Source organism: Chenopodium quinoa, unplaced genomic scaffold, assembly GCF_001683475.1.
Source record: "Chenopodium quinoa cultivar QQ74 unplaced genomic scaffold, ASM168347v1, whole genome shotgun sequence".
Taxonomy (NCBI): Eukaryota; Viridiplantae; Streptophyta; class Magnoliopsida; order Caryophyllales; family Amaranthaceae; genus Chenopodium; species Chenopodium quinoa.
In genome coordinates, this window is record NW_018743920.1 from 5969950 (window position 1) to 5994292 (window position 24343).

At 40.6% G+C, this 24343-nt stretch overlaps 3 protein-coding genes across 5 annotated transcripts; 1 reads left to right on the top strand and 2 right to left on the bottom strand.

Annotated features, from left to right (window-relative positions):
- The first annotated feature begins 10420 nt into the window (after nt 1-10420).
- Nucleotides 10421-11578, top strand: LOC110688160. Its single transcript, XM_021864864.1, has 2 exons — nt 10421-10761; nt 11025-11578. Exon 2 carries the CDS (start codon nt 11028-11030, stop codon nt 11505-11507), a length of 480 nt encoding a protein of 159 aa, XP_021720556.1. The 5' UTR covers nt 10421-10761; nt 11025-11027; the 3' UTR covers nt 11508-11578.
- A 132-nt stretch (nt 11579-11710) lies between these two features.
- LOC110688568 lies at nt 11711-15277 on the bottom strand. The gene is made up of 4 exons (XM_021865337.1): nt 13505-15277; nt 13258-13401; nt 12267-13142; nt 11711-12177 (listed from the first exon to the last, which is right to left on the bottom strand). Exons 1-4 carry the CDS (start codon nt 15275-15277, stop codon nt 11893-11895), a joined length of 3078 nt encoding a protein of 1025 aa, XP_021721029.1. The 3' UTR covers nt 11711-11892.
- Nucleotides 15278-19698: 4421 nt separating this feature from the next.
- Nucleotides 19699-22211, bottom strand: LOC110688161 (aluminum-activated malate transporter 2-like). 3 transcript variants are annotated; one of them, XM_021864867.1, is made up of 7 exons: nt 21810-22211; nt 21573-21713; nt 21165-21437; nt 20821-20930; nt 20593-20739; nt 20337-20509; nt 20041-20235 (listed from the first exon to the last, which is right to left on the bottom strand). In XM_021864867.1, the coding sequence occupies exons 1-7, from the start codon at nt 22105-22107 to the stop codon at nt 20187-20189; spliced, it is 1191 nt and encodes a 396-aa protein (XP_021720559.1). In that variant the 5' UTR covers nt 22108-22211; the 3' UTR covers nt 20041-20186. The 3 variants fall into 3 exon arrangements, with proteins under 3 accessions (XP_021720558.1, XP_021720557.1, XP_021720559.1); XM_021864866.1 differs by having other exon boundaries at nt 19699-20503; XM_021864865.1 differs by having other exon boundaries at nt 19700-20509.
- Nucleotides 22212-24343: the final 2132 nt, after the last annotated feature.

Here is a 24343-nt window from a genome sequence, read left to right on the forward strand (position 1 = left end):
AGAAAAGAAAAGAGGTCTGGGAGGCTGATTCCTCTAAACAGCCAACCCAGAAAAAGAAAAAAGAATTCAAACCATACTCCCCAAAGTATGCGTTTAACAAGGATAACCAGTTTTTCCTAAAAGAAATCAAGGGACGGATCTCAATTGAGAAGCCGGTCCCCATGAAGGGTTCTGCAAACAACCGGAACCAAGATAAAATCTGTGCTTATCATGATGACGTTGGTCATCACACCAATGACTGCATCAGTCTTATGCGGTACCTAGACCGCCTGGCTGAGCAAGGTGATCTTGACACTTATGTCAAGAAATCTACGGGGAACACTTCCTCAAAAAAGCAGTCGGCCAAAAAGAATCAGCAGGCCGACAGCTCCAATACAGATGATGCAGTCGTCTACAACATTGCAGGTGGCTTCTCAGGAGGCGGCCCCACTATTAGGGGCAACAAAGATAATATAAGGCGGTTAGATGTAAATTCCGTTCACCAAGAACGGCCGTCCAAATATACATTTCCTGAGATTGTCATCACTGAAGAGGATCTAGGAGGGGTAAAGGGGCCGCATGACGACCCTCTCGTTATTGAATGTAAAGTGGCCAACCAGAGAGTTGGCCGAATCCTCATAGATACCGGGAGCTCCTCAGATCTCATCAGCAGCAAATGTCTGTCGAAACTGAAATATCAGACTGACTGCATACATCCGGCCTCCCACCCTTTAATAGGGTTTGGAGGAGGAGTCGTCCACCCACTAGGACGAGTAGATTTACCCATTCGCCTGGGCGAAAAAGGGGAAGGACGACACATGGTAGTCCGGTTCCTAGTAGTAGAGGAACTCTCGGCCTACAACATGATTATGGGTCGACCAACCCTGAATAATTCCAAGGCTGTTATAATCCCGTCTCTTATGTTGCTCAAGTTTGAGAGGGATAATGGAACAGTCGGCTCCCTAAGGGGAGATCAGAGGATGGCCCGAGAGTGCTATCTCTCGGATGTCAAGCCCACTGTTATGGCCACTGGGTCAAGTGGTGAAAAAACAGACCTTGACAATGTCAAGGAGAGTGCGCCTGTTCAAGAAGCAGGCGGCAAAAAGAGAAAGGCGTCCCAGACAGAGTCCGCAAGAAAAGCAAGGAAATAGCAATCATTGGCAGAGGAGCGGCCGGATGAGTTCCGCCCTCAGCCGGCTGGTGAGCATGCGGACCTGATCTTAGACGACTCACGTCCTGACCGAACAGTCAAAGTTGGGACGACTGCTCTGAGAAACCTTGGTGACGACTTTCACAACCTATTGAAAGAATACAAGGACATCTTTGCATTTGAAGTCCATGAAATGCCAGGCATTAGTCCTGATCTGGCGGTACATAAACTCGCCGTGGATCCGAAAAAGAAGCCGGTACGGCAAAAGAAGCGGAACCATGGCGAAGAAAGAAGTCAGGCGGCAGCCGCCGAAGTTAAAAAATTACTTGATGCAGGGTTCATTCGGCAATGTTACTTCCCAGACTGGGTTGCAAATGTGGTGCTTGTTAAAAAGCCGAATGGCACCTGGCGAATGTGTGTAGACTACACAGACTTAAACAAGGCGTGCCCCAAAGACAGTTACCCTCTGCCTAAAATTGATAACCTGGTCGACTCAACAGCCGGCCATGCCTTGATGAGTTTCATGGACGCCTATTCTGGTTTCCATCAAATTCCCTTATGGAAGAAAGATCAGGAGAAGACGGCCTTCGTCACTGATCAGGGGTTATACTGTTACACGGTCATGCCGTTTGGTCTTAAGAATGCCCCGACTACCTTCCAACGAATGATAAACACAGTGTTCTTTGATCAGATTGGGAGAAACGTCGAGGCATATATTGATGATATGATTGTTAAGACTAAACTTCAGAAAGATCATCTGTCGGACCTCCGAGAAACTTTCGCCACACTCAGGCGGCACCATGTCATGCTCAATCCCAAGAAATGTGTATTTGGTGTTGAGTCTGGGAAATTTCTCGGATTCCTTATCAATCAGAGAGGAATAGAAGCGAACCCTGAGAAGGTGCAGGCGGTCATTGACATGCAGTCGCCTCGTACCATCCGAGAGGTTCAGAAGTTAACAGGTTGTCTGGCGGCCTTGGGAAGATTTCTAAGCCGATCAGGCGACAAATGCCTATATTTTTTCCAGGCAATTAAGAAAAAGGCAAGGTTTGAATGGGGGCCGGATGCTGAGGCCGCCTTCCAGAAATTAAAAGTTCACTTGCATTCCTTGCCGAGGCTGGTCAGCCCTTTGCCCAAAGAGGTTCTCTACATGTACCTGGCCGTCTCTGATCATGCGTTAAGCGCTGTTCTCCTTGCTGAAAGGGACGGCTGTCAGCTCCCGGTCTACTTTGTCAGTCACGTACTGAAAAATGCCGAGTTGAGGTATCCCCTAGTGGAGAAATTTGGTCTTGCACTCTTCATGGCTGTTAAAAAATTGAAGCCCTACTTTTTGGCACATACAGTCGTCGTGTATACAGACCAACCTATCAAGCGGCCGCTGACCATCATGGAGTCGTCAGGCCGAATGATCAAGTGGGCCATAGAAATACAGAGCCTCAAAGTTACTTTCGAGCCTAGAAAAGCAGTGAAGGGGCAAGCCTTTGCTGACTTTATTGTAGAGATGACTCGTCCTCCTGACTCTCAAGTTCCAGACCAAGTATGGAAGGTATATGTGGACGGAAGCTCTACTTCAAATGGTTGTGGAGCAGGCGTCATATGTCAGTCGCCAGAGGGCGACAGGTTCGAGTATGCTCTACGCTTCAGTTTTCAGGCTTCAAACAATGAGGCAGAGTATGAAGCTTTACTAGCCGGGATCCGCATGTGCAAGGCGGCAGGGGCAAGAAAAATAGACGCCTGTTCCGATTCACAATTGATAGTGAGTCAGTACAATGGCGAATACGAAGCAACCCATCCGGCCATGATCAAGTATTTACAGGCGGTCCGACAAGCAGTCGGCTCCCTTGAGGATTTCCATCTGACCCAAGTGCCGAGATCAGAAAACAACCAGGCGGATGCACTTTCAAAATTAGCATCATCCGCCTCCTCTAATACTCCTCGAACTGTTTTTTGGGAAGTAATGGAGAAGAGAAGCATCGAGGAAAACCCTATTGGAATCCTAGACAGAAGCTCAACCTGGATGGATTCAATCAGGGCATATCTGACAAACGGTACACTACCGGATGATTCTCAACAGGCGGCAGCACTGAAAAAACGAGCCACTTGTTTTGAAATGATTAAGGGAGAACTTCACAAGAGGGGGTACCTTCAACCCTTCTTAAAGTGTGTTACTCCAGAAAAGGGACGAGAGATACTAGATGATCTTCACTCTGGTTACTGTGCTTCGCATATAGGTGGTAGGATGCTTGCTCAAAGGGCAAGGCGGCAGGGCTACTTTTGGCCTACTTTGGAAGCAGATGCAATGGAGATGGTGAAAAAATGTGACAAGTGCCAAAGGTTTGGCAAACTAATTCACCGTCCGGCTACTGACCTCACTACCATTCACAGCCCACTACCGTTTGCTAAGTGGGGCATGGACATTCTGGGTCCATATACGCCTGCTACAGGCGGCAGAAGGTACATACTTGTTGCCGTTGACTACTTCACTAAATGGGTAGAGGCGGAGGCTGTAAAGGGAATCAAGACGAAAGATGTAATTTCATTCATTTGGAAAAATGTCATCACTTGGTTCGGGGTTCCCATGTCTATGGTTTTTGATAATGGTCCCCAATTTGAGACGCCTGTTCTCAAAAGCTGGTTGGGTGACCAAGGAATTGCAAACTACTTTGCATTTGTCGGCCGTCCACAAGCAAACGGCCAGGTAGAAGCCTTTAATAAAATCATCTCAGACGGTCTCAAGAAAAAGATTGAACGAGCAGGCGGCCTATGGGCGGATGAACTACCACATGTTCTCTGGGCCATTAGGACGACTGAAAAAGGGGCGACTGGAGAAACTCCATTCCTCCTAACTTACGGTGCGGAAGCTGTTCTTCCAATAGAACACTACGAGCCGACTCTTCGTGTAATGCTATATGACGAAGAGGCAAACTGGGAAGCCATGTGCCTGGCATTAGACTCACTTCCTGAAAAGAGGGGCAATGCTGTCTTGCGCCATGAGATCTATCGCCTGAGAATGACTAGATCATACAACAAAAAAGTACACAGGCGTCCACTCAAAGTAGGGGACTTTGTACTTAGAAAAATGGAAGCAGTTGGTAGGGCTAATGAGTCTGGCAAACTAACTCCCAACTGGGAAGGACCCTATCGAATCTATGAGGAAGTCAGGGACGGTACCTACCGTCTGGAAACACCAGACGGACAACCGTTGCCTCGAACTTGGAATGTAGATAATCTTAAAAAATATTTCTTTTGAATGATGTAAAGTAAAGAGCTACTTAATAAAAGTTTGCGCTTACTATTCAATTTTGTATTACGAGGGGCATGCCGTCTGTACCTTTACAGTCGGCTACTCTCCATTGAGTTTTACACTCTATCTTCAGAGGGGCATGCCGTCTGTACCTTTACAGTCGGCTACTCTCCATTGAGTTTTACACTCTATCTTCAGAGGGGCATGTCGTCGTCTGTACCTTTACAGTCGGCTACTCTCCATTGAGTTTTACACTCTATCTTCAGAGGGGCATGCCGTCTGTACCTTTACAGTTGGCTACTCTCCATTGATTATTTCACTCACAATAGGGGCATGTCGCCTGGGCATATAGTCGGCTACTCTCCATAAGAAGATGGCCGACTGGTTCCAAACACATAGCCACCCCCCTAATACTTAGCTAAAAAATTAGGGTTTGGCCGACCCTGTGCCTAACAGGCGGCTACCCTCCTTTTATTTAGCACCAACGTTCACCAAGAACTTACCAAGGCCACAGGCCGAATGATCAGACCAGGCGCCAAGCCAACTGATCAAATCTACAAAACTAATACGACCTGTCCCAACATCATAGCAGGCGTCCGACGACATCCCTCCGGATGAAATTCGTCGCAGAGAGCAGCTCCCTTTTGGGTGGAACATTGTTCTATAAACTAATTACACGGCACCCATACGACTGTCCCCAAGGGCAACCACGTAGCCGTTTTTGAGACAAGGATAACTCTTTCACTAACCAAACCAGTGGTAGCAGTTGACATCTAAGTCAGATGACCGCCTGTATTACTTGGGATAAATGCAGGGGGTACCTATTGAGTTAATAGCCAACAAACATTGGCGAATCAAGGGGTCTAGCCGGCCTACGCCGCCTGGTACCTCTACTTCTCAAACAAAAGTGACGGCGACTGAGTAACTCCAACGTTAACTCATAGTCACTCCCTCAAATTTGGTATGGAACCTAAAAGGTTTGAGTCGTCCGCCTGTTTTTAACAAACAGGGGCACTCAAACCCCTATTCCTACTAGGTAACCTATTGAGTTAATAGCCAACAAACATTGGCAAATCAAGGGGATCAGCCGGCCTCCGCCGCCTGGTACCTCTACTACTCAATCTAGATTGTGACGAAGACTAAGTAACTCCTATGTTAACTTAATAGTCACTCAAACTTAGTATGGAGCCTAAAAGGTATGAGTCGTCCGCCTGTTTTTAACAAACAGGGGCTCTCAACCACTACTCTTGCTAAGTTAACAAATTATGAGTTAAAAGCCAACAACATTGGCAATAAAGGGAAACAACCGGTACCCGCCGCTTGTTATCTTTACTACTCAATTCCTTGGCGACTAGGTAATACTCTATTTACTTGGTCAGACCACTTTCCTACTTGGTTAAAATTACAAAAAGACAGGCACGCCTGCCTAAAAAGGATCCAGACAAAATAGTTCGAATACCGATTGAATAAATGGTCGACTGATCGTCTATCCTGGAAACAGACAACCAGTCGTCCAGGGGCATAGGCGGCGTACTAACTATCCGTACCTGTCTGCAACACGTTCGGCCATGTACAACAGTCGGTCTAGTAAACAATGGGATATTAGATATGGAATACTTGGACAAATTTGAAGCAAACAAAAATTCATTGCAAACAAAAATTCATTAAAAATAAGCCGGTCATTAAAGACCAGCAAAATATTCAAAGCCCCGGCCCCCTGGCCGGGTAGATACAAAGCAAACGGCACGCAGGCCGTGGAAAGAATAAATTAAGCTTAAGAAGGGGGCAGTTCAGTATTAGCAGCTGCCGCCTGGTCAGCACTCTTCTTGCTGGACTCGGCTTCAGCTGCATCCTTTTTTGATGCCTTACCCCCAAGTGGCACAAGCGCCACAACCGGCTCCTCCTCCTCCAACGCTTCTCCCAACGCTTCTTCTTCAGCAGCCGCCAGGATCTCTTGATTATATGTTTCCGAACACTGGCGGTACGTTCTTTCCCAAGAGGCAAAGTCGGCATTGGGGAACAGGCGGCCCCAGGTCATGCGCTGGATTTGAGCGGAGTCTTCCATCATCTCCCGGACGAGCTATTTCTTCTCTTGCTCGGCCTTTTCCGAGAGCTCTTGGGTAAGGCTCTTCTCTTGGCTCACCAGGCGTTCTTTTACGCTTGCCAAGGATTTCTCCATGGCTTCGTAAGAGTACATTTTTAGGCAAAGAGGTTTCAGCTCGGCCTTAAGATTTGTGATGGTCGCCTCCAGCTCGTCATTCTTCTTCTGGGCCGCCTCTAACTGAGCCCGAACAGCGGCGGTAGCCTGCGCCTGATAATAAAGAATATCAATGGTCAGTACTTCATTTTGGGCAATTTGAAACATTGCCTTATCACAGTCAGAGGCGGCCATAGCTTTCGCAGCCTTTACCTCTTTGTTCTTCCGATCAAGCGGCTTGCGAAGGCCGTTAACTCGGAGCAGGGCCTAAGTACAAAAAAAAAACAGGCGTCAGTTTCCAAACAAAAAAGATAACAGGCGTCCTGGAATTCAAATACTCAAAAAGTATACCTCAGCAAGGACCCCTGCAATCCCATCAAGGTCAAGGGTGCCGACACCCCTGACCGCCTCCCTTTCAGATGGAGGAACTACTTTGATCATGGACTTGGCTACCTCTACCAAGTCAGGCCCCTGAGGGCCGGCTGCATCAAGCGTAAAAAAGCAAGTTAGACCTAGTCAAGAAGGAAGCAAGTGTAAAAGTTTTTACAAGTAATTGTCCATACTTCTAGGCGGCCCCGCCGGAGTTTTAGAAGAAGTGGCCGGCTGCTTCTCAGCCGCCACTGTTTTCCTGGAAGACCCAGGAGAGCTTGCAACAGTCGTCCTCCGGGCCTTGGGGTCCGGCTGTTGCGAGGAAGAAGCTCTTGGAGTGCCCGACTGAAAAAAAAAAAAAAAAAAAAAGAGTTAGTATATGCATAAGACAACTCCTAAAAGAGGAAGAGTTTCGAAGCCTACCAAGGGTGCCCCCTTGTTGGGGGAGTCGGTACAAGACTGTTGCATGAGAGAGGCCCGCAACATGGCCGCCGCAGTCTTGGATGCTGTTATTTTACTCATGGCGTCAGCTGCAAAAAATAAACAGCAAAGTTAGTAAAAATCCCAAGTAAACAAGGCGTGAAAAAACAGAGTATTTGTCAGGCCGGCTACCTCTAGAGCACCGACTGCTGAGGCCACAGGCGGCCAAAAAGTACTCGTCATAGAGCCACTTGAAGCTCGGGACGCAGTTTAGGGGTACTTGCTCTCGTACCCCTGAAGTAGAGTTCACCCTAGTATCTACTTTGAAGAGTCCTTTGTCTAGGATCTCTTTTTTAGCCTTTGGGGGAACAGGCGGCATGCTGCGGCCGCCTGCGAGAAGAGGCGGATCCCTATTCCACTTGTTAAAGCGTTTGTTCAGCTCCGTGTCTGAACCCTCGATGATAAGGAAGGTGTTCCGCCAATCCTTCCATTTGTTCGCCTTACCTCTCGTCATGAGGTAGCCCCTATGGCTTGTTAATTGATACCAGCCGGTACCTCCCGACTTAGGGGTCCGGCTGAGATAGTTCATGTGGGCGAAAGCCTCAAAGCTTGGCTCCACCCCGTACATTTCGCACCCGGCCACATAGCCGAGTACGTTTACCCAAGAGTTGGGGGCTAACTGCCATAACCCCAAATCATACCCATCTAAAATCCGCTGAACAGCCGGATGTAATGGGAAGCGCAGTCCAGCTTTGATGGCCGCCACATAGCAGCCAAAGCAGCCGCCATCATAGCTGGTACCAGCCGGCCAGACGACAGTGTCTTCTGGATCCGGCACGAACAGTAAAAATCCGGGGCCCATTCTGTGGTTAGCTATAAAGCTCTCCACTTTGTCTTGCATGGCTGCGATCCGGCCCCGGGGTACCGTGCAGTAGTAGGGGGTGTTTTCCTCTCTGTAAGAGGCGGACGGCTCCGCCCAATTGCCCCTCTTCTCAACTGCATGAGAAAGCCTCGCCTCTTATAGGCGGCTGTTTCTTTCTTCTGAGCCTGGAGAAGCGTGGCCAGAAGAGCTGGACTCGGACTCGTCCTCTGACGAGTCCAAAGAGGACGACTCCTCCCCTTTCCCAGAGGGGCCCGCCTCCTCTCCCTTAGAAGGAGCAAGAGGAAAATTAGACATATCAACGGTGAAATGGGAAGGGACCACCTTGACCCCTCCCTCAGAACTGCCGGCTGTCAAGCCGCTTTGTTTCACTTCTACATCTGGCGCCTGGTCAGATGTTTCACTAATGAGCACCCTTTGGGAGGAGCCGTCCGAGTTTGAGATCATATCAGTCTTTTTTGTTCTGGCCATCACGTTCTGCATAGACACAGATACAGTCGGACTTTGTATAAAGGGCAAAGATGGGTCCAGAAAAGGGCAGGCGGCACTCCTAGTCCTAGATTCAGCCGTCCCCGGTGACCGGCTGATCACTAACTTAGGTCGTGTCGTGTGCTTCCGTGGTGCCATTTCAAAAAATAAAAAGAAAAATTAAGAGTAAGAGAACTGACAGTTACCTGAACGAGTGACGGTTGATGAAGTTCTGGAAATCCTGTGCAGTCGGCTTGTCAGAACAGGCGGTAGGCAGAAAAGGTCCGAAATGTCAGAGCAAGTTCAGGGGTCCGAATGTTCTCGCAAAGTTCTCAAATGTGAAAATGACCGAAGTCAGCACTTCCTTATATAGGCAAAGTGAGAAGGCGAAGGGTCGCTTCCAAATTCAAAATTTGGGCGGGAAAATCTCTCGGCCATTTGCAAGGTGACACCTGTAGCAGGCCGTCGCCTGTCACTGTGCGGCACCTGTCACAGGTGACACGTGACCAGTCACGTGCCACCTGTGAGGGGCAAATGATTAGGGGATTTTTATCCACCAATCACCGTCTGACAAGTGGACCAACCAGGTTCCGCCACGTGTCCTTCACGTAGGCCAATAGGAGCCTGCCACGTGTCAATCACAGATACGTCCTCTACGGACCAATTGAGACACGCCATGTGTCCACCCATGCCAAATGGGAAAACCGGCCAACAAGGCCCAATCCTGTTTAGAGGCCCGGTCAGCCCTAGGTTTACCCTAAACCTAGAGAGTGGCACGCTTCTCAAGACTATAAATACTTAATTAATCCTCATTAAGGAAAAACAGAACAGAACAGAACAGAACAAAAACATTACGGAACACACTAATAACCGGCTGATCTCGCTAACAAAGCAGATTACCTACATTAAACACTCTCACCTAGAGAGACCTTATTACTTTAATTTCCGCATTAATTACTCCTTAATCAGGTACTAACTTGACCGTTGGAGGCGGAGCTCCCAGGAGTCTCCGTTATTTTGCAGGTACAGGCGTCCGGTTCCAGTCTCGGAATTGTAACTCTCCCGCAGGACATCAGAAAACCCCGAAACAGAAAACACGCTAACCGACTGAGTAACCCCATAATAAGTAACTCATGATCGACTAAGTAACCCTGGAAAAAGTAACTCCTAAATAGGTAACTTCGAAATAGGTAACCTCTAAATAAGTAACCCCGAAATAAATAACTCTCGCTACACGGTGTGACCGGCCACGTATAAAAATTTACGTATAAATTTGGTAAGCTTCTCCACTTCTTTTCTTATTATCAATTTGATTTTAAGATGACAATTCATATTAAGGTCAAAGTGAATAACTTTTCTCTTCATTGATTTGCACGACCTAGGTCCTATTGACAAAGTCAAAATGATATCATACCTTATGTTGGAAAGCCAAACACTAAAATTTATGAGATGAGACCTCTTAATAAAATCAAAGTAATAACTCGATCTCTTCATTCTTTAAGGGCACATCTCTTAATGGGCACATCCCATGCTCATTTAAAGAAGTCAACATCCATTAGCTGGACTCGTCCTTGCATGTCTAGCTTATTACAACACCATAGAATAGAATTGAGAAAGTTATTATTATTATTATTATTATTATTATTATTATTATTATTATTATTATTATTATTAGGATATTTTGGATTTTAACACCTTACAAAAGGCTGAAAATGTTTTTTAACACCCCCCAAAAAAAAACTTTTATTTTAACACCTCCCAAAAATATAAAAGTTGGAAGTTAACACCAAAATCCATCTTCCGTTAACAGAACTGTTAGTGGGGCCCACCCCAACGGATATATTTTTAAAAGATCTGTATATAAGAACCATTCTTCCACGATTCTTGCACGATATATAAGAACCATTCTTGCACGATTCTCCCCCAATGAACGAAATCGTTGTTCTTATTGAATAGCAGCAGCGCATTGCATTGTTGCACGATACTTGAAACAATTCTTTCACGATTCTTCCACGATTTTTGAGAAGAGGAACAGATTGAAGCTGCTGAAACAGGTGAGTGCGGTCAATTGTTCGGTTGTTTGGTAATTATGGTTTAAATTCTCTTCAATTATTATTTGCAATTGTTTCGTACTCAGATTAATGGTTGGATTATGTTATGTACGCATCTAAATGCCCAATTGCGAAATTAGGGTTCGTCAGAAATTGAATTTGGGGCTTTTCGTATTATGAAATTAAAAATGAATTTTGTTGCTGTCAATGTTAATTCGTCAGTGTACAAATCTGTAAATGTGACTGTCGATCTAAAATTGATGCAGATTATGTCGTTTGTTAGCTCTTCCCCTCCTGAGGCCAGAAAATGTAAGTGTGGTGTGCCAATGGCCAAGCTCACTAGCTGGACAAGGGAGAATCCAGGCAGGAAGTTCATATCATGTAAGTTTTATGACCCAATAACAGAAACAAGGGGTTGCAAAGCTTTCGAATGGGTTGATCAACCTGATGGAACAGATTGGCAAACAGGGGTTATCAACAACCTGTTGTTGGATAAGAAGCTGCTAAAGGGTGAAGTTAATGAATTGAAAAGGGAAGTTGATGAAATCAGTGGCCAAAGGAGGTGCCTACTTAATGAAGTTGATAATTTGAAGATGAGATGCAAGGCCTTGAACGCTGACAGGAAGAGAATGAACAGGGAGTGCAATGAAGGGAAGGTGTCTTCAATCAGCTGTTTTGGTTGGGTGGGCATGGCCATTTGTATAGGTTTGTCAATGGGTGTAATTTTCCTAATGGCTAGGGGTGTGTAATAGTAAGCTGTATTAAGTAGTTATAATTTCTTGTAATGACTTGAAGTGTTATAAATATGTCTTTTAATCAACCTATTTATGCCTTGTCTAAGTTCCTATTTATGCCTTGTCTTTTAATCAACCTATTTAAACATGTGAAACATTAAAACATGGGAAATATGTGAAACACTAAGATAGTTCAAGTACAGGTTGACAAAAGAACCTTACTTCAACATGTTTCAATGGCAATCAAAGCCATGCAACCATTACAATTCAATATCTAATTGTTCAAATTTGTTAAGGGAAGCCACTAAAAAACTAGCAAGTTACATAACCAGTCATGAGTACATAATAAAAGTTTGAAATTGTTCAACAGACATAATGTTTGATATCCAGCATGAGTACATCACTGAGTAAGGTTGTTGAGGGATTGCAGCCTGGCCCTTGTTACAACACCTGTGGCTGTTGTAGGCTGACTTGAGGAAGACCTTGTCTTTCTTTTTGGTTGGCTTGAGGCAGGCTGACTTGAGGAAGGCTGAGCTGAGGATGGCTGACTAGAGGATGGCTGAGCTGAGGAATGCTTAGCTGAGGAAGACTGTGGCTGTGGGCGCTTGCTGAATGGCAGACAACCTTCTTGCTCTTGAGGAAACTTTTTGTTTCCTATGCTGTTTGGTCCAGCCCCAATTGCACTCTATGACATGCATATAAAAATAAAAAGTCAATGGAAAAGACACATACATATATAAAACAAAGGGGGAGTTGGTGTAATGCTTGTGTTACCTTTTTAGCAGCCCTAATCTCTTTCTTCTTCCTCTCCTCCACCATCCAAGGAGTGTTCAGTGGGGGTCTGCCTGCTGACTTTATCAGCTCTGTAGCTGGTGCAGCAGGTACTTTGCAAGTCTTGGCATAATGCCTATATCCCCCACAGTTGCTGCATTGCTTCTTCCTCTTGGTACTTGCCTGACCACCTGAAGAAGAACATTCTCCTGGCTCAAGCTTCCTTTTTTTGCTCTTTGGTCTCCCAGGTTGCACCTTAACAGAAGGGGGTAGTGGTTCCCTCATTCTGACTCTCTCCCAGTGCTTTGGGCCAGGCATTGGTTGGACAGCTGGTTCATAAGCAGACCTGTATGTGTCCATGGTATAGTATGGGTCAACAACAGCCTCTATGTCACCCCTCATATCCAATATGCAGGCATAAGCATGAACACATGGAATGCCAGTGAGTTCCCAATGGTAACATGTGCAGGTCTCCTTGTCCAAATCAACCAACACCTGGTCATCCTTCAGCTGCACCTCAAATGTATTCCCTCTGGATGGCTGCACCACACAGGACCTAGCCACAAAGTCTATCCTCCCCAGAACATGCCTCACATATGGCACTAAGTTGTGTGTAATTGTTTTTGAATCCTCCCACTTTTCATTATTCCTGTTCATAATATACCTCCTCATCCATTCCATTTGGGTGAGGATAGGTTTATCTCTGGCAGGCCTAATGACTGCATTGAAAGTCTCACACATGTTGTTCAACAACATGTTGGACTTGCAGTTTGGTGTGAATGCATGTCTAGACCAATGGTGGGGAGGAATGTTGATTAAATACTCATATGCCTCTTCATCGAGGAATTTGATAGACTCCATGGCAATTTCATGCTCAAACTGACATATAAAAGCATACCAGAAATCACACCAAGCATATACAAGCTAACCAATATAAAAACACACCAACAGTCATATAAAAGCATAGGCTAGCTTCAACAATCAATAAACTTACAATGGTGGTGGCCCTAGCTGCTCTCCAAAACAGCTCCTTAAAGGTTGATCCAGTGAAGTTGAGCTTGAAGTTAGCCCAAATATGCCTCACACAAAACCTTTGCTCAGCTTTGGGAATAACATCAGCCATTGCTTTAATCAAACCCTACCAAATGCAGACAAAAGTATAATCATCAGTCAATCACATACATACACATGAAAACTTAGAAATTGAACCTAAATAGTTAAGAGGGAAACAGAAGCATTACCTTTTGCCTGTCAGACATGATGGTCAGCCCAGCTCCTTGATCATGTGTGAACATTGACATAAGGGATTCCAAGAACCAACCCCAAGTTTCCTGGTTTTCAATCTCCACTGTGGCCCAAGCTAGAGGAAACAAGTTGTTATTCCCATCCTTAGCAACTGCCACCAGAATTTGCCCAGGAAAGGCACCCTTGAGGTGACAACCATCCAACCCTATTAAAGGCCTACAACCCTTTGCAAATCCATCTCTCAATGGCCTTAAACAGATGAACATCCTCATGAACAATGGTGGCTCTGGCCTGTCAATACCATCAACAACAACATTGCACCCTGAACCAGGGTTGTACTTCATCACAGCTTTCCCATAATCCCACACCCTAGCATACTGCTCCCTAGCTGAACCAAATATCAGTAGTTTTGCCCTACACCTAGCTAGCCATGCCTTATAGTAACTCACATCAACTCCTAAATCATTCAAAATCCTAGCCCTAATCTCCTTAATTCTCCAACCAGGGTTACTCCTAAACTCTTCTAAATACCTCTCTGCTATGTATTCAGCAGTAAGCATCTTGTTCTTCTTTACTCTGAAGCAGGAATGGTCTAAATTCAAGGTTTTGATTTGCCAAGTTTGCTGCTTAACAAGTTTTGATGCAAACACCTTGAACTGACACTTTACCCCCCCCACACATGTACAAGCAGGCATTCTACAAGTGTAGCTATTGAACTCACAGCCACATCTATATCTACACTGAACTGTAATCCTTTTACTGTCATTATGCAAGTAGTAGAACTCATACCTGTTTTGAATGGCATGAAGTCTTAAGGCCCTCCTCAAGACTGAAGCATTACTGAATTTCTGATTTAACTTCAACTTGATTGGGTTGTCAAAGTCCACATCAGCATTAAACCAAGGAGCATAGTCCTGTTCCTCATCAGATCCACACAAACTCCTTGAATCATCTGAATCAGCATCACTTTCTGGATTCACCTTCGGTTTTCCAACATCCAAATCATTTCTCAACTCTACTCTCTTATCTTTGCCAACCCTGTCATCTACTGCACTCTCCAAACCTTTCCTAAGGCTCTTGTTCACTTTGGCCAAGATCTCCTTTGACCCTTCAATATACCATTCCTCATCCCCTTCATCAAATTCTTCTTCACCAGGTTCCCAATCTTGTCCCTCATCACTCAAATCTGAACTTGAATAACCAGATCCTTCACATCCATCATCCTTTTCTTCATCAAACCTCAACACTTTAGCATTAGCTGAGGCTTTCCTAGGTGGACTCTCCTCCCTTTGTTCAGTTTCTGTCTTCTTAAACCTAGGGCTCCTCCTAATAGTCGATGTATTTGAACTTTCTACCTTCTTATCCTTTTTTTTTGTCTTTGCAGGATTGGGTTGGGCCTCTTGTATGGGCTGACTAGGAGCTTCTGTTGTTACAAAAACCTCAACATACCCCTCTTCATTTACTGTCTCCAAAAGGCCCTTAACCTCTTCACTGTTAACTAGTTCCCTTTTCCCAGTGTTAAAGGTTTTCCCCTTCTGCCTATACCAACAGCTGTAATGCATAGGCACATCCATATCACCATTAACAAAACCATGAATTGCAGCTGTTCTAATCAAATGCACATCCAACTTAGATACTTGAACCTTCCTCTTCCAGTAACACCAACCACCACACCAACACAGCAGCTGCCTGTTTTTGGTTACTCTTTTAGGGACAAAAGCACCTCCCACTCTAAGGCAGATGTCAACCAAACTATCCTTGTCACCCATTATCTACCCACCAGTGAAAAACATATAAAACATATTAAAAGCCATGTAACTATACATGCACAATACGAATAAACAAATCCATCACAGCCACACAAACAAACACATAAAAAAATTGAAAATAAACATATACAAGCCAATGTAGGTGCTCAGTAACATAAATTAATCAACAAACCACACTTGCTAGTTTAATTAACAATAAACCACCTTAATTAATCTCTACTTTCAATTACGAAATCCAATTAACCTAAGTCGCATAGTCAGTTAAAGAAATTGATTTATCAAGGCTTTCCTACTGTGGTCCCAAAATTTACCCTAATTACCCAATTATTGCAAGGTTTACAGCAATGAAGCACCAGTAATTGACGAAATTGCTATCAAAGGAGAGCAATTTTACCTTATTTTCTGTGAATTTCAAGCGGCTTTCGCACTTTTGTAGTTGAAGAAGATGATGAAGAAACCCTCCTGAGCTTATCTTCTCCAACGTTGACACCACCCTACACTCCACTTCTCAGCCAAGATCTCCTTTGGTTCAAAAGCGAAATCAATGAAGGTTCAGAAAGAATTCAATGCAGAAGGTTGCTGCGAATTCAATGAAGAAAGAAGTTTCGTGTTTTGCTGGGTGAAAATTGAAGTTCAAGCCAATTTGTGGGACCCACGTTAAATTTCCGTGACGGAAATCGTTAACTGGTGTTAACTTCCAACTTTTATATTTTTGGGAGGTGTTAAAATAAAAGTTTTTTTTTGGGGGGTGTTAAAAAACATTTTCAGCCTTTTGTAAGGTGTTAAAATCCAAAATAATCCTTATTATTATTATTATAAAAAAAAATACCAAAACCTACAAAATCAACCAAATTACAAGAAATTAGTGGGAAGCCGAGATACAATCTGGCCCCCAGCCCTCTAGCTATAGCGAACCTGATCCTGCTGAAGATGTGGGCAGTTGCACGAGCACCAATATCCTGAGTCAGCGAACGCCTGAACCTGCTTCAGCAACGCAACAACATCATTCTCTAATTCCCCCAATAAAGAAAAGGAGAAAGGAAGAAAACCATAGCCAATAGCTCTGCAACGCGCCCCATACTTGCCGCTTCCGATGAGCAGCGACTGACACAACACGACCAGGAACGAAATCAGACAACCCAGATTGTGTTAAGGGAGAAGACCCCGTCAAGTCAACACACACATTAAGGCCTCTGTCCCAAGAATAAAGTAACACATCTGCAGGTCGAAGAGGCCCATCGTTCCCTCTAGTCAACCCAACGTTAACCTCCTTTCTTACAGAAATCCCAGACCGAAAACAAATATCAACAAGGGTATTGCGAACAACATTATGCCGATGTTTAATACCCACCATCCCAGCACAGGACACTGCATGATCCTAAAAAATATCCCCATCGAAAACCCTTGAGCAAGCAAAACACGGTGTCGAAATGGAGAATAAAGGAACACCCAACCGGTAGCATAGAACAGAACGGTAAGCCTTACTGTTCATAGTCTGACCCAACCCCGATATTAGGACCGCTCGCAACCAGGCAGAAGTAAGATCCCTTTGGTGGGACTTCCATAAGGCAACCTGACGCGGAAATAAGGAGAAGTGAAATTCCTCTGCTTTGACCTAATTATTATTATTAGTAGTAGTAGTAGTAGTTGTCAATTTTTTTTTTTTATTATTGTTGTTGTAATATAGAGAATTTACTTTTAAGATTAAAAAATTAAGGGGGAACCAAGAAGTTGGCAATTGTAAGAATTGTGATAACTATTGTTTAGTTGTCATAATAAAATTAAATCCAAATCTAATTCTCTATTTATATTGATTTTTGACACTATTTGTATGTCTTTCTTTTCATTATTTTGAAAATGTATATTCCCTTCATTTCTTAATGTTTGGTGGGTTTGAGAATAAAAATGAGAAAACTAAGAAATGGTGATCAGAGCAAGATTTTAGGCTATGTAATTTTAGGCTTGTTTCCAACAAAAAAAAAAAAAAAAAAAATGCTTTTAGATGCACATAACTACATAAATACTAATGTACTATTTCAATTTAAGTCACTTATAAGTTCTAACTCTTAAAATCATTTTTAACAATTGTACCAAATAACTTCAATTGTCTAAGGGTGAAAGGAGTACATATAATTCTGATCATGATTGACTCCTATTCCCTTATGTAAATTAATTGATTTTATTTATTTATTGTTAAAAATTCCTAGTTATTATCTAATTACAACTGAAAATATCCATGACCTCATTTGATTGTCGGCCATGGGTGATTTGTCGATTGTCTTCATATATCGTAGCAATATAATCTTCCTCTCTTGACTTAAATTGAAAGTTAGAATTGGGTGGTTTAACAAATTATCTTCAATTATTCTCAAATTAAATCAATTTCGTGAATACCATTATCTATTGATAATGACAAGAAGTCTCAAATTCAATGGTGTCATAATTCGCCAGGAAGAATGGTTAAAAAATAGGTAAACAATAGGCCCACGTATATATTAATTAGAGTCACAGATGTTTGAAAATTTAGGTTTATTTCCCTTTAATCAGAAAAAGACGAGTACACTGGCCTTATTAGTCCTATGTCATTCGTTGTACTTACAAGTACACAAGGCCGTTCCGTTCATTCTCAACTTTATAATCACATTTACGCCACTATATGAGTCTATGATTACAACATATTAATATTTAATGAAAACTACTACGGAGTCTAATTTTATTAAAAAAAAAAAAAAAACATCTTTCTAGAGGAAAATAGAACTATTGTCTAATTAACGATCAACTTCTTATAGTTTGATTCTTTATAATAAATTAATATGGAAATAAGTAAACAAGATAGATAAAAAGTACACTTAAGAATATACTACTTGTTCTTTCAAAAAAAAAATAAAAAAAAAATAAAAATATACTACTTGTATAACTTAATAAAATTGGTTGCTATACATTATCTGCAAAAAAAAATGTTTTATTTTCTTTTCAAGTTCTCATCTCTTTTTTCTCCTCAATCTTTATCTTTCTTTCTCTATGTATTCATCATTCACAAACAAATTTTACCTAGAAAACAAAAATATATAGTATTTATTACCATTTACAGAACTATTCAATTATTTCATTCGCTACAATTAAAACAATTTATATACAATAATCCAAAGTCCAAACACTTTTTAAGTGAATTATGAGAGTATTATAAATTTATTAATGCGTACGTAGCACAAGGAATTTGGAATTTTTTGTGTTTTATAACAGGACATAGATATCAAATCAGATACGGAGTATTAGCAAATAAAGGAGGCGGACTATATAATTATGTATGGGCTTGCAGTCCCAAAAAATCACTTGATTACTTCTCTTCATTATAATAATTAATTCTCTGAATATTTAATTTGGAGCCTTTAAAAACTCAAAATAAAGCAAAGATGATAGGTAGGTATAATTGATAATACTGGTATGGAACCTGGTTGAAATGTGGTCTGGTGCTAATAACCTTTTTTTACATTAGTGGACTCCTGGTGATTATATTAATCAGACATCAATTTTTGTCGATTTTCACTTTCTCCGGATAGTCCACCCCTCATTCACAGTGTACATACGACAACATTAAATTATTTTTCATTTAATATTCACAGAAAATTATCTTAATCATACATTCATACATTGTATAACTTTCAGTTGTATACCTAATTTTATCTTGTTAAATTTTAATAGACCTTATTGAACCTTATATAAGGTGCTATTGTTATTTCCAACTTATAAAACACTAATTTTGAAGAAACCTAGAGAGAAAAAGGAAGAAAGGAGAAGGGGCATATAGAGTTTGAAGATCCTTGAATCCAAATAGCAAACTTGTTAGACCTTAGTGAAACTTATCAATCTTTATCTTATCAGAATAACTTATCTTTTGTGTCAAAAAAAGAATAACTTATCTTTATCTTATCAGAATAACTTATCTTTTGTGTCAAAAAAAGAATAACTTATCTTTATTTTATCAGGATAACTTATCAATCTTATTTTATCTTATCTAAGTTATTAACCCTAATGTTATTTAATCTAAATTTATTATCTCTTATCTTATTTTATAAGAACTTACTCTGTATTAAATCTGAAATAAGTGAAAATAAGTGACGAAAACAAAGGCTTAGTATTAAGAGAAAATAATTGTGAATGGTCGAACCCCCCAAATTCACTTGATTTAGCAGCATAGTGGGTATGATTGAAGCAATAATTGTGAATCAAAATAGAATTGAACATATAATGCCGTGCAAGCATTTGTACACTTTTCATAAAACTCTATGCCACATTCTAAAATCAGAATGTATATAATAAGATCATAAGATTTTGATAAAGAATAATTGGTATTCCAATATAATCCTACTACATAGTATAAACATATTTTTTGCTTTATTAGTACACATAAATTAAAAATTGTAGAAACATAAATATGATTATAGAAACATTATAATGCACTGTGAATTCGAAGTGCATGATACATAATCATATATTATTATGTGTTTTTGTTGTTTATATGTGTAATTATACAGACTATGATCATAAGAATGAGTAATGTTTCAACTCAACCTAAGTTATTCTTAATTATTTGTAGCCGAGTAATTGTATGTAAGTATATAACTGGATAGTGGATACACTTTGCCAACAAAAAAAAAAAAAAAAAGAAAGTGGATAACTGACAATTTACACAGCTACTAATCTACTATACGTGCATCTTGATAGTACGGACGTAGAATATGCATACAATATAATTTTTTTTTAGTGAGAAGTTTTGGTTTCTGATTCAGCTGATGAAGTTGTCACTTTCTGATGATCAGGAACATGAGTGTCAATATCAGTGACATCCCCAACAACAACTATCTGGGAGAGCTCTTTTTCAGGGCAGACTATTTCATTGTCCATGGTCTTAAAATCCGCCATGGAAGCTAATTCGTGTACCGCCTCTGTTATGCTCTCTACACAATCAACGATATCGATTAGTATCGATGCTACCGTTACTGCTGGTAAAACATCTAAGAGATTGCTTTTTTCCCAAACACTTGTGTCTTGTAACAACCTTTTTAGCTCTTTAGCTGCTTCTTTTGTTTCGGCTAATTGTGTTTTTGGTGTTGATGTCTTCCTCATCTTCTTTAACCCTATAGCTGCCTCCTTTGGTACTTTGCCTAATTCGTTGCTTAATTTTTTGCATGCTTCTCTCATCATTTCTTCGATTTCTTCTGGTGTCTGCATCTTACAAAAATCAACATATATTGTGTTAGCACGTCTATTTGTTGAACAAGGATAGATATTTCGTGTTTAAAATTGTTACATACTTGTAGGATGTCGGGGTTAAGGTAGTTATTGAGAGCATCAATACTATAGGCGCACTTTCGAATTAAGGCTCCAATTTTAAGGTATTGCTTCCATGGATGACGGAATTTAAACTTGCCATGGCTAGGCTCCCAAAATGCAAAGTTTGCCTAGAATATGATAATATTTGAATTAATTAGTACATATAATAGTTTGTTAAATATTTAAGCTAAAAAAGAATATGAGCTTACCATGGTCTCTTCGGTGCTTTTGGTACCTAGTACACTTTTGTATTGTTGACGAAAAGACTTCTCCTCTTTTGACTTTTCGTCCTTTGTTGTCATATATTCACTTCCAAATCCTGTGGATTTTTACCATTTGAGGGTGATGAGCTAATTTAATTAAGAACCACTATATAAATATATAATTAATCTCGAAAGGGTGAAAGAAAGTGTAACAGATTTTCTTAATGAAATTTGAAGGAAATGGCAAGTTATTATAGATCGTTGTATTACTAATTAATCTAGCTATATGATAGCTACATGCACTAAAGTTAACTAAGTGATTATAAGAACCAGATCGAAAAAAGATGTACCTTCTAAGAAATTGCCAAGTTTTTCCATGTTGGAAGCAATGAGATTGTGGAGTTCAGCTCCTGTCCAAACAGGGGAAATAAGTATGCAAATAAGCATGGCAATGCAACTTCCTATCAAGATCGTGGCCAGCCTTTGTTGGGCTATCTTTATCACCTCATCATCCCGATATCCCGAAACCGCCACCAAAGCGAAGGTTAGGATGAAGATCATCAGTCCATAATCATATTTTGCCTTCAACTTTGGAAAAAATCTCATGAATGTAAGTATAGAAGCTGCATCCAAACCATTTTTAGTCTTTAATTAGTGAAAAACTTCAATTCTATTAGTTGTATGAATTGAATAATGTGTATTTCAATTCGTATATTATAGTGTAACAATACATATGTTATATGCATGTATATCCGTACCTACTATGAAGCCAAAGAGAGCAAGTAAAATAGGTTCCCCTGTCTCCCCTGAAAGATCAGCCAAGTAATGGGCCACCACCCCTAGAAACCCTGCCACACAAGTGGAGATCATCCTATTTAAACCTTTTCCCAAGGTTGCTCCTGCATGCCCACACAAATGCAACGTAATTATAATTAAGTTTGTTAAAGATGCTAATTAGTTGTTACGTACAAATAATTGCAAATATAAATTATTACCAACTGTAAACTCAAAAACGACAACAACAGTGATAACAGCCCACATAGCAGAGACACCAAATCCATTATAGAGAGCTTGGAAGTAATAGAACAAAGAAACAACTGTTATAGCAAAGCCGACTTTTAAGGCATGATAAATCTTTCTAGGATCATCTTGCCCTAATTTTTTGGCCTCGAGGGTAAAGTTGACAACATTGTCCTTTACACTCTTAGGCAAGGACTTTAGATATTGGCATGCTCGGGTACAACCACCTTTTGTTTCATTATTTGGAGATGAAACAACATTCATGGTGGCCATTTGGTTAGAATTGAAATTCGCTTTAATTTTTTGGTTATAATTTATATTTTGGAAAGGAGGTTGTAATTGAGAAGTGGAAGGTGGACAACATCAGCACAAGTCATCAGCTGTATTTATAGGGCCATACGATCGATATGATGGAATGCAAAATGAAATTTACACGAGCTATAACATAAAATAAAATAAAGTAATGACAAATGTACAATAATTATATTATAATGCATAATAATAAAGCACTAAGTGGTGTCGTTTTGAAAGTAGTCCGTCAATAGAAAGCGTGTGTAAATGGTGTAAGACAGGAACAGAGGGAGGTGATCGGTAAGTGCCTAAGTGAGTAAGTGGTGTGTACTGTTACTGTCGTGATGGCCTAAGATAATTACTGACCGCTCGATGTTTTTATTAACACAGGGCGTGCTCTACAGGAATTCCAAGCTGAGGATAATAGTTTTTTAAAAAGCGTTTTTAAAAAATATACATATCACGTGACACCTTTCTCATGCACTAAAATCATGTCACGTTATTCACAATAAAATTTTATAGTGTTGAAATTGAATTAGATGTCTTATCATCTTAATCGTCTTTTATTTATGCTTTTATAATTTAACTCAAATTGAATACATCTACTTGTAACTTATTAGATATTTTTTTTTTTTTTTTTTTTTTTTTTTTTTTTTTTTTGTAATTGTTCCGCTTCATTGCTTACTAATGCTCATTATTATGTACAGAGTTATGAGCTTCTATTCAGAAAATGTGATTAGGAGCTTAAGTAACTATACAAAGTATAAAATATGCTGTTTTAAGTAATAATACAGTATCGCGCACTGGGGTCACCACACTAGCTATTATTATTATAGAAAACTAATAATAATAATAATAATAATAATAATAATAATAATAATAATAATAATAATAATAAAAAAGAAAAATCAAGATTGAGTACTACGAGAAGTAGGGTGGGTCAAAAAGGAAGATGCAGCCTTATGATGCATCACAGATTGTCAGCCGTTTATTAATAGCCAAATTACAACTAAAATATAGGGTTAGTGTGTTGATCGTAAAAGGCTGCATACATTATAATTCTTCGATATTGCTAGAATATGCGAAATTCTTCCTATTATTATAGGAACTATTTCTCATATAAAGATTGGAGATCTCGTCTCTTGTGATTTTTGTCCGGCTATGTTTGGCTACACATCTAATATAATCAAATACCAAAAACGATAAGGTGTTGACAAATTTAACACTTTAAATGATTACTAATTGCCAAGCTTTTTAAATAAATTAAATAAAATTTTAAGGTGATAAGAATAGGACTTAAATTGAGAAGTTACTTTGATTATCATCTCAAAATAAGTTGTTAAAACCTTTTTATTCATCTGTCTGATCAAATCATCTCTGTCTATATATAATATCAACTCCAATCCTTGTAAAAGCAGTTCATCTTGCAAAATTGCAATATCATGTTTATGAAACAGAATGTACATATAGTTGACATGATACCCATTCTAAGGCCCTATGAAAATCATAGGTATTAGGCAGTTTTTTAGGATTGGTCCTGAAAAAGTGAAAATGCCCCTCTTATGGTAAATCAACATTGTAATTTGAAGTCAAAAAAAAAAAAGATACTTATACAATTGTACCAAGGTGCATGTATGATATTTAAAGTGAAATCGTAATGATTAAAGGTAAATCCGTGATATCATGGGCGTCATTAGGAGTAATGGGCTCAAGTAAGCTAAGATTAGCTCACAAATTCACAATATATAATGGGGATGATATAGTCTCGATGGATCGAAATCTGCATTGGGCCTAAAAACATGAATTGACAATAATATGATATATTTAAAAGTGTGTGTGCATGTTTGGTTGTTTCTATTTACAAGTATTTCAGGGTTGATAAGTGATAAATTAAAGACTATGTCTATACTAATCTTATATTTTCATGCAAACAACTTAAAACCAAGAGAATTGTTAGATATGACTTGAAATCTAGTACAATGGCAAAGGGTCAACTTCAAACGCACATATCTCTCAATTCAAAAGTGATCTTGAGATGATTCAAGTTGGAGGTGATAGCTTGTTTCAAGAGCTTTCCAACGATAGGTTATATGCCCAATTCCGATAAGAAACGAGAAAGTTATGGCTATTTTACGAAAATCTAACGAACCTGTAAAATTGCGACGAGCGAGCGAGCTATAGCTCTAGGCGAGTGAGCTATAGCTCTAGGCGAGTGAGC